This window comes from Rhodnius prolixus, unplaced genomic scaffold, assembly GCF_049639745.1.
Source record: "Rhodnius prolixus isolate KJV_2025 unplaced genomic scaffold, Rpr scaffold_10, whole genome shotgun sequence".
In the NCBI taxonomy this organism is placed as follows: Eukaryota; Metazoa; Arthropoda; class Insecta; order Hemiptera; family Reduviidae; genus Rhodnius; species Rhodnius prolixus.
This window is the reverse complement of record NW_027411615.1, coordinates 13,639,697-13,649,279: the sequence shown is the minus strand read 5'-3', so window position 1 is coordinate 13,649,279 and position 9,583 is coordinate 13,639,697. Positions and strand designations below refer to the sequence as shown.

At 35.3% G+C, this 9,583-nt stretch overlaps 1 protein-coding gene across 1 annotated transcript; it reads left to right on the top strand.

Moving 5' to 3' along the window:
- The first annotated feature begins 1,908 nt into the window (after window positions 1-1,908).
- On the top strand, window positions 1,909-2,505 carry LOC141457077 (histone-lysine N-methyltransferase SETMAR-like). The gene has a single exon (XM_074133591.1). It carries the CDS (start codon window positions 1,909-1,911, stop codon window positions 2,503-2,505), a length of 597 nt encoding a protein of 198 aa, XP_073989692.1.
- Window positions 2,506-9,583: the final 7,078 nt, after the last annotated feature.

Here is a 9,583-nt window from a genome sequence, read left to right as displayed (position 1 = left end):
TCTGTAATGAGAGAACACTGTCCGGAGGCCGGCAGTGCCCTGAAAAAAGCTCCGGGCGCCAATAACCTTAGATGTTGACGCGCCTTAAATCATTAAAAAAAAAAAATCAAGGTTTGGCTCTTCGGGGAAGACCCAATACTTTGCTCAGGTACCTCTCACCAAACTCCTGAACTTCTTGTTAAACAGCCCAGAATGAAGAGGATGCGGCGGGTGGATGTAGATTTTATGGCTATCCTTGAAGAATCTAGCCTTTATAGGAGCAGTTAAAATTTTGTAAATATTGTATTGAAACCAGCAGAATTTATAACGTGGCCTTGGCCAAAATAGTAGATTAGATTAAATTAGATTAGGGCGGCCCTTAAGGCCTACGCCACTGCGACCCCTTCGGATCTATTGTGGCTCCCCAACTTTAGAGCACGCCCTCCAGACCCGTCCGTTTAATCAGACTCTTAATACTGGAGAGCGACTCCTTGGGTAAAGCTCACAGGCCTTGGTTTTTCTTCCTCGAGAAGTAACATCCTTAGCCAGGCAAGCCCCTCACCTAGACACAACAGGTGCAATGCCGTTTCCTCCTCTTCCTGCACAGAACCTACAAAGGCTATCTCATCTGCCAGGCCCATGCGATGCAAGTGTTTTCCGAGCTTGCAGTGGCCAATTAATAGGCCTACAATTATCCTTATAGCCCCACGGCCGTGACGGATTAATTCTGCAGTCAGCCTCGGCGAAGCCAAAACAATAATTCTGAAACTGTACATTGTTCTGGAATAGAATGAAAAAAAAAATTTACTTTCAATTAAACATATTGTGACTAAAAATTTTCTTGTTGGGACGTAAGTTGTTGCCTTACGGAAGTATGAAGCATTTTCTCTTAAAAGCATACAAGAAAACACACACACAAAGACAAGTCAATTGCCTAAAAACATTCCGAATCCAGAAATACCCTACGGCGAGAACTCAATTTATAAAATTCGTCACCATCTGTAGTACTATCTTTACTGGAAGTAAAAGCAACTAGAAAGAGAGAAAAACAACAAAGTTAAAAAATTGTGAAACAAAAGGAAATGGAATTTTCCCTCTTAACAATTTCCTTCTTTCACACTGCGGTCTTTTCAGTGGCAAGCACTTCTTCTGCACGGTGGTTCATTAAATATTACAATCAGGGATACAGGGAAGATAGATTTTTGGACAACTCTGGATGCACGCCCATGAGTTGAATGTGGTGCTTTAGAGAGACAGTGATAAAATGGATTACTTAATATGTGCGTGAGTATGTGTGCGGCTATATGGGCACGTGGGTCGGATGTTCACTTACCGGAACCGCAGGTTCATTCACCCGGACTATTTTACTTTAAAAAAAATATACTTGTCTCCAGGATGTAAAAAAGAGTGTATCACAGTTTGAATCAGATGTTTTGTAGTTCATTTCACTAATTCAATTATAATCTTTATACCATATTTTCGTGAACGTCGACTCTGATCGGTACGTGCATGTTGAAATTACGGCAGAGACTAATTTTGTACAAATTCGCACATTATTTGAGGCACAAGATATAATCAGCCTAACTAGTCAAAACTAATTAGAGATTTTTTAGTTGAAACTTTGGCAATGGCTTCTCTGATCGTAACTTTTGTATTAAAATTTCCTTCAAATTATATTATGCTAAATAACCGCTAAAACACACAAATTTTATTCCATAAAGTGGTACTACCAAATCAAACAAATCCTATACAAATAATGGGTTGGCAACTAAGTAATTTCGGTTTTCACTCACAGGGAGTGGACCTTCATTTTTTTTAATTAGTCACGTTGGTGGCGTACTTTGCCTCTGGTAAAGGTAATATTGAGGTTACTTTAGAAACAAGTTATGCGTGCTTTTTCCAAAACCCTTACTTGTTGGTCCATTTCAAATGGAGTGCAGAATCGAACATTTACTTTTTTATTTCCGCGAAGGGAAAAAAGCTGCTGAACCTCACAAAGAGACATGCAAAGTTTATGGCATTGACTGCTTAACAGAGCTCACTTGTCAGAATTGGTTTAAAAAATTTCGTTCTGGAGATTTTTCCCTCAAAGATGAGCAACGCTCTGCTCGACCTACTGAAGTTGATGATGACCAAATCAAAGTCATAATTGAAGAGAATCGTCATATACCTGTTCGAGGGATTGCAGAGAAGTTAAATGTATCCCATACAATAATTGAAAAACACTTAAAGTGTCTTGGACTCGTTAAGAAACTGGATATGTGGATACCACACGAAATGAAAGAGATTCACTTAACACAACGAATCAATATTTGCGATAAGCATCTTAAGCACAATGAAACCGACCCTTTCTTGAAAAGAATCATAACTGGTGATGAAAAATGGGTCCTTTACAGTAACATATTGCGAAAACGATCATGGTGCAAGCAAGATGAATCAGCACCAACCACATCGAAAGCAGAATTGCACCAAAAAAAAGATCATGCTGTCTTTTTGGTGGGATTACAAAGGAGTTGTGTATTTTGAATTACAATCAGACGATCACTTCAGAGGTTTACTGTCCACAACTTATGAAACTTGAAGAAGCAATCAAAGAAAAACGGCCAGAATTGGCAAATCGAAAAGGAATTGTGTTCCATCATGATAATGCAAGGCCGTACACATCTTTGGCATCTCGCGGGAAGTTATTGGTGCTTGGTTGGGAAGTGATGGCACATCCTCCAGTTTCAGCCCTGATCTGGCTCCATCTGATTATCACTTATTTCGGAGTTTACTGAATTATTTGAACGGAAAAACTTTTACAGATGAAAATGACCTTAAATCGCACTTGGAAAAGCGATAAAGACCAAAAGTTCTAGGAGCGCAGAATCATGAAGCTGCAAGAAAGATGGCAAAATGTCATTGAACAAAATGGAAAATATGTCATTGATTAAAAATTATTTTTTGTTATAAAAAGAATGAGTTTTATACCATAATTCAAAACCAAAATTACTTAACGTAAAAAATACGTAACTAGTTGGATCCGTTCTCGGGGAAAAATTTTCCCTTTCCCAAAACTGAAAAATTTATACGTAAAATAGAATTTTGGCGCTGTTACCAAATTTGGATTTTCAGCGATTTGTATACAATCACTAATCAATTTGTTAAAATTAATCGAAAATCTGTTCGATGGCTGTTCGATTTGTTGAATATTTTCTTTTACCAGTAGAGTTGGAAATCATTCGAAAAGAAAAACAAACCAAAAAATCTTCGTATAATTTAAGCCCAAATTTTCCAGTCCTTGACTATTAAAAGAAAAAGGGAAAATTAACAGTTTTCTGATAATAAAAAATATCTAATGTTATTATAATTTCCGGTTCAAATACAGATGTTTCTGACGCACTCATTTCCTATTCATTTAGCTGTTTGTCCACCCACTCGACATTATGGGGGTCTTCAAGAGTATCAGAGGAAGTGTTTTTGCCGTAAAGGAAAGACAGTTTTGAAAAATAATGATACAGATGTGCTGCAAGCGGATGAATGGACCATAAGGATCACATTAACAAAACAGAGGACTCTTTCTACATAACCTACTGAGGAAGTGTCCCAGGACGAACCTCTCTCTCTGAAGCTCTGACATGGGTTACAAGCGCCGTCGATATGTACCATAACTTCCTGTACAGATGTATCTTCATTACCTAGTTTCTTCCTTTCAAAATAAAATAAGGAAGACAAAAAAAAAGTACACCTTGTAGATATTATAAAATAATCGTAGAACTTTTATCTAGGGTCTAGCAGAGTTTACCAGAGGCAGACAGGTACCAGATGGTTTCCTGTTACACAGGTCATTAGTTCCCAAGGCTTTGCTTTATCACCTGTGCCTTCTAAAGCCGACATACTTCCGCAAACCTGTACTTCATTCATTGTAATCATTCAAAAAGAAAAAAATTGTTGAAACTCAATATAGTAAGATGTTTTTCATTTTTTTTTGTGTTAATAATAATAGGATTAATAATATAAATAAATCTAGTGGAAATAACACATGAATTGCTTCTACCATAGTTTACGTATTTAGATTTTCTTAGCACTTACAATTTATACTAAACAGCAGTTGTCTACAATGTTATGTATGTTCACTTTAAAGTTATCGTTTCCCAAAATGCGTAAAATAATGTAAAATACTTTGTTACTAACTAATAAATTGAAAAAAACTAAGTAGTTTGTCTTTCAATCAAAAGCAACTAAAAAATTGGAAGTCATTCGTCCATCTCCTCTTCTCGCAGTTCATAAGTATTAATTTTCTAAAATTCTATAGAATCTAAATGTTATGTAGCTCTATTTCACATCCCTGAACTCTTAATTTAATTACTTCTCACTTTTTTGAAAATCGTAAAACGGAAATTTTGCAACTCAGTACACTGGCATTCTGTGATGCAGTTCATTGTGACAGCAATATTTTTAACTAATTAAGTAACCTAAATAACAGAAAACGCTTATTTACTAAGACCTATTTGGTCATATGGCATCGAAAAATGGGTATCGACTAAACGTTTCAACTCACTACGCCTCCAGACATTACAGTCAAAAATACTTGGGAAAATTCTTAACGCTCAGTTTTATGTATCTAACCTCCGCTATCCATAATGACCTCAAAATCCCTTTTGTTAAAGATCTTGCTAACACTCGTTTTCTCAAATTTCATTCCCTCTACAGCAGCTCATCCTAACCCCTCTCATAGAACACCTATCTTCTTCCACATTACCAGGTAATCCTCTAAGGAGATTGAAGAGAAGATGGACTCGTGATCTACTCTCATCGTGAGAGCAGTATAAAAACTGGGTGCCTTCTCCTATCCATATTTATGACATTGTTATTGTTATATCGCATTTACTTGTTGCAACAGTTGTTTTTTTTTAATGATTTAAGGCGTGTCAACATTATTGGCGCCCGGAGCTTTTTTCAATGCACTGCCGGCCTCCGGACAGTGTTCTCTCGTTACAGACAACACTGTCCATCACTGGACAGTGAGCTGGAAGAAGCTCCTAGGAAGAGAAAATCTAAGGGTCAGCAGCTGGATTCGAGCCCGGGACCTCCGCGTGGGAGTCCAGTATGCTAACCTCATAGCTAATCCCTTCCCTTCAGTTGTTGCAGCTGCAAAGTTCAATAAAAGATTTTTTTTAAATAATAATTATTTATTGATAAATAATCTGCCAAAATTGTTAAAGTTTGCGCATTTATTTTAAATACCAACGTTTAAACAATAATTAATTTTAATGATATTTTTTTTAAACCTAACTCCAACTTTTCAAAGATTTGGAATTCCAAATGACCGTCGAATTTTGTGCACAAAAAAAAACTCTGTGGCCAGCTAGAGGGCTCTCAGCATTTCAATTCAAAGAAGACTTTCCGGTTCAACTTGTTCAAGTCATGCCTGGCTGCAGGACCTAGTTATACTTCCGGAGTGAACTATACCCTGTTATTGTGCATCGTATAAATGGTGATTTAACTATAACTGCAAAATTATGGACGTCTCCCACAATCTTATCACTAATTAAGGAATAACCCATAATTACGACGCAGCATTTAACAAATGCACAAGTTGGTCTTGCGAAATAAAAAAAAATAAAATAAAAAGTAAGTGTGTATATAAGAATCTGATAACTACGAAAAGTAAAAGTAGCATGATCCAGCTTTTGGAGTGAAGTCGTCCAAAATATTTGTCAAAGAAATGTACCCCCTTATATGCAGAAGACGACGAAGAAGAAAAAGAATTGTCCATGTATGTTTGGGAGTGAATGTTCCACCCTTCTAGTTGAACTTTGAATTGAACTGACAAAAGAACTATTCTACTTAGTTGAACACAGTGAATTTTTCAAGCAAAGCGTAACAAATGAAAAAGCTAACTAATTAAATTGAGAATATAATTTTTTGCTTCAACTATTCCGCAAGTGTTGTCAACTTTACAAACAACAACTGACTTTTAACCGACAAAACCAAACTTGCTGCGTTTAAAACTAAAAACTTTCTTATTTAAAACCCTTTAAACTAAATAACTAACCACATATAGTCATGAAAACTTATGCTTTAATGCTGATAAAGTTTTCTGGTAATTCTTTCGGTAAAAATCCGATTTATGAAAATTTCTTTCTTAGCTTTTCGCGTAATCATGTGGTAGTTATGATACAATCAGTGTCAGTAGTCAATCAATCAAAAGTAGAATTAAAGTTTTAGTCCAATGAATTAGTCACTCACTGAACTCTAATTAGCACGAATCAAGTAAGTGCGTCCAGTAACTAGGATAGAACTGAATATTAACTAAAAATAAGTCAGATTCTCTGGATTTATACAAATATGATGAATATTTCATTTTAAACACGGTGTAGAAACTGGTACCGAAGTCCTTACGCTGGTAACTCATAGTTGGTTGAGCCTATATTGGCATGTGAGCCTCAGCCATGCTAGAGGAGGTTTAGGCTATTACTTTCTGTACCAAGGTATTTGTTTAAAGCAGGGGTGTCAAACTGTCAAACGCATACGGCTTCCGAGGTAATTATTTGTAGCCTACGTTGTTCTGAAATAAAATGAAAATAGAAAATATCGTTATAAAGAAAAGCTTCGAGGAGATAGTGGCAATACCGTAGACAAAATTCCCTCGTTAACCCTTTAACTACGAAGAAGAGTACACGAGCCCAGTGTCTTATACCTGGAGGCCTGCGGACATGTACAAATACGCTGTCTCAGTTCCGACGACGTTAGGAAGCGATATGTCTACCACCCTAAGTGGCATTTCGGAAAGTTGCAATTTTAAAGGAAAACAAGAAGTAGGAATTCCCAAAATATATTCTTACGTTCTCAGTCTTTGAATCCAGATTTTAGAAAACTAGTACGAGGAAAGAGCTGGCAAGTTTCGAAGTAAAAAAAGAATAATTTTCGTTTCATGAAGACAAATGTTTAAATAATTACAATTATACATATAGTGTTTTAATTATCCTATCTCATATTCTTGAATCCTCACTTCAGAATATAAATTTAACAAAATTTGTAAATGTGATGTGGCCCGCGTGAATCTTGTCTGTAGCACCAAATGGCCCGTGTTTAAATTGTGTTTGACACCCCTGGTTTAAAGTTTATTTAGACCTTCACAACAATATAAGAAGTACATGAGTACATTGGAACTTTCACAAAAAAACTTATGGGAAGCTGTCTTCTACTGGTGGAATGTCAAATAGAAAACTTCAGATCAATGAAGGTGTTCCTTAAGAGATGGTGGTCGCGAAGCTCGCGTCGTTTGAATCTCCTGGGAGGTTTCTTTGGGATAATGAAAGAGAGTCTGTGAATCCGTCATTTAAGATGATAGAACTTGAAGTCATGGAATATGGAGGGTTAACAAAGAGTTCTAAGATGCATCAAGAAGGAAGTCGTTTACTTCGACTTCAGGCCATCAGTGGCAACCAAATTGTGTCCAACGTAGAGTGTGAATATATTCACTCCTTCACCAAGATTGGTAACTTAATTGGATATGCCCCAGTAAATAGTTCCAGTAAACCTTTGAAGGTCCTTAAACCCTTCTTTGACTACAAATTTGTTTTCAAATTCAAAGACGTTACTTGTGACTCTATTAAACGCTCGCAAATCTCATTCGATATTTCCCCTTTAAGATAAGTTAAACCAAAAAAGCTAGTTTAAATATGTGAACAACTACTAAAGCCTGTTTTTTATTTAAATAGATAAGAATTGCCATTTACTCTAAGATTTAAGAGAGAAAATTCCGTAGCATACGTTACTGGGAATGAATCCAAGATTTCTGATCTACTTATTTCAAAACTAATTAAACCATTTTTAATCTTTCGGTTTGGAATCTTAAATAATTCTGCTCAGAAATAAAAAAAAAAAATCTCATAACTAAAACAGAAAAATCATCTCCTTCAGAAACAATCTTTATCAATGTATTAATCACGAATCGTGACGCTATAGTGCCGCCTTGGAAGTGTACGTGAATAGCACATATGATGCGGCTACTCACGAAGTCTTCACACCTTGCCATCAGGAATAACGAGAAATCTTCAACTTATTAAAAAAAGATTACTAATTAACCGCCATTTTATTTTTAAATGTTTTTATTTTTTGATTGGGTAGCAAATAATTTCAATACAGAAAAATCATTGAAGCAAAAAGTTGGCATTGATAGTGTTCGAATAGTTTTAAAGCACTCTTTTATTATTTATGCCGAAGGTTATTCGAAAATAATTTATAAAATAGGGTTGAAATGCCCATACAACGTTCACTTGTTCAAATTGTAAAGGGCAATATTGCAAATTAAGAATAGTTTTAGAAGGGGAACCAATTACTTTCAGTTTTTGGTGTTTGTTTTTTAACTTTATTTATATTCACTTCTGCAATACACTTCTAAAACAAGTGAAGTTGATTCAACATGATACAAAAAAATACATAAGTACAATAGCAGGAATGAGTATATTCATCTATTGGTAAAACTACCACCAATTACAATTCTATACTCGGGTTTCATCACGAATAGGTAACGGAGTACAAGAAGATCAAGTGGCCACCCGGGTTTCGGCCGTCTTAAATAAAATTTCCTGGCAATGCGGTAAGTTGGGAAAACTAGATGGTTAGGATGTGAAGAAACTGAGACTTTGAACTTAACGTAACGGGGTTTTGTAGCTTCAGAAACGTAGGAAACAAGGAGATTTCGGTGCAAGATGAAGTTTCAGCGATTCGACAGTGTTTTTTTTTTTTTTTAAAGAAAAGATTGGATTTTAGTAGCTTTGGCTGAGTCCCAAAGTTCCATTCTGTGTGTCCAGATAGGTTTGAGTATCATAGTGTTGGTTAGTCGTTTGTTGTTTAGTGAAAGTTTCGATCGTTCGTCGAAAAGTCTAGAGAGGCTTAAATCGTCTGTATATATTTCAATTAAAGAATAGATTGCTGTTCATTATTTTTGGTGACTGAATCATAGTTTCAATAGGATGAAAAAATAATTGCCATTTCAATCGTGATGCATTTATTCTGCTGTGCTTCCGACCTAGGGAGTAGGTCATCTTCAGGGCTAGTTTACAAAGTAATATTTTACATTATATGGTTGGTGTGTCTTCTGTCTTGTGCAGTCCATGAACAGACAAGATATTTAAAAAATAACAACATTTATTTTATATATTTATTTATAAAGTTAAGTAATAAGAGATGAGTAGATAACAGCTGGTCATTTATTAAAAATGAAATTACAAAATTCTTCACATATGTGTTAAATGTCAAGGTATTACACATCATCTATTAGCTTTACATGCCGCATTTCTTAGATACGAACTGTTAAGTACTTTGCTCTTGCAAGTCTTCTTGATTGTTCAAGACAAAGTTTAAAGTATCTGGGTAATATAACGATGAGAAAAATGTTTGGAAGTCACAGATGCCATTATAAGTAAATAGTTTTTCTACGATAAAAGTTTATTCCGTTTTCATTTCTACGATAATTTGTTATAATGCTATAATTAAGTAGTAACACAGATAAGATTTTATTATAAAAAATTTTAAACACATAATCTTATCATTTTCTTTATAATAACAAGTATTATTCGAATATTGTTGTCCCTGTACAGATAGTAATAATGTG

Excerpts from the sequence above, each read along its gene's own strand:
- LOC141457077 (XM_074133591.1), top strand. The coding sequence starts at position 1,909 with ATGGAGTGCAGAATCGAACATTTACTTTTTTATTTCCGCGAAGGGAAA.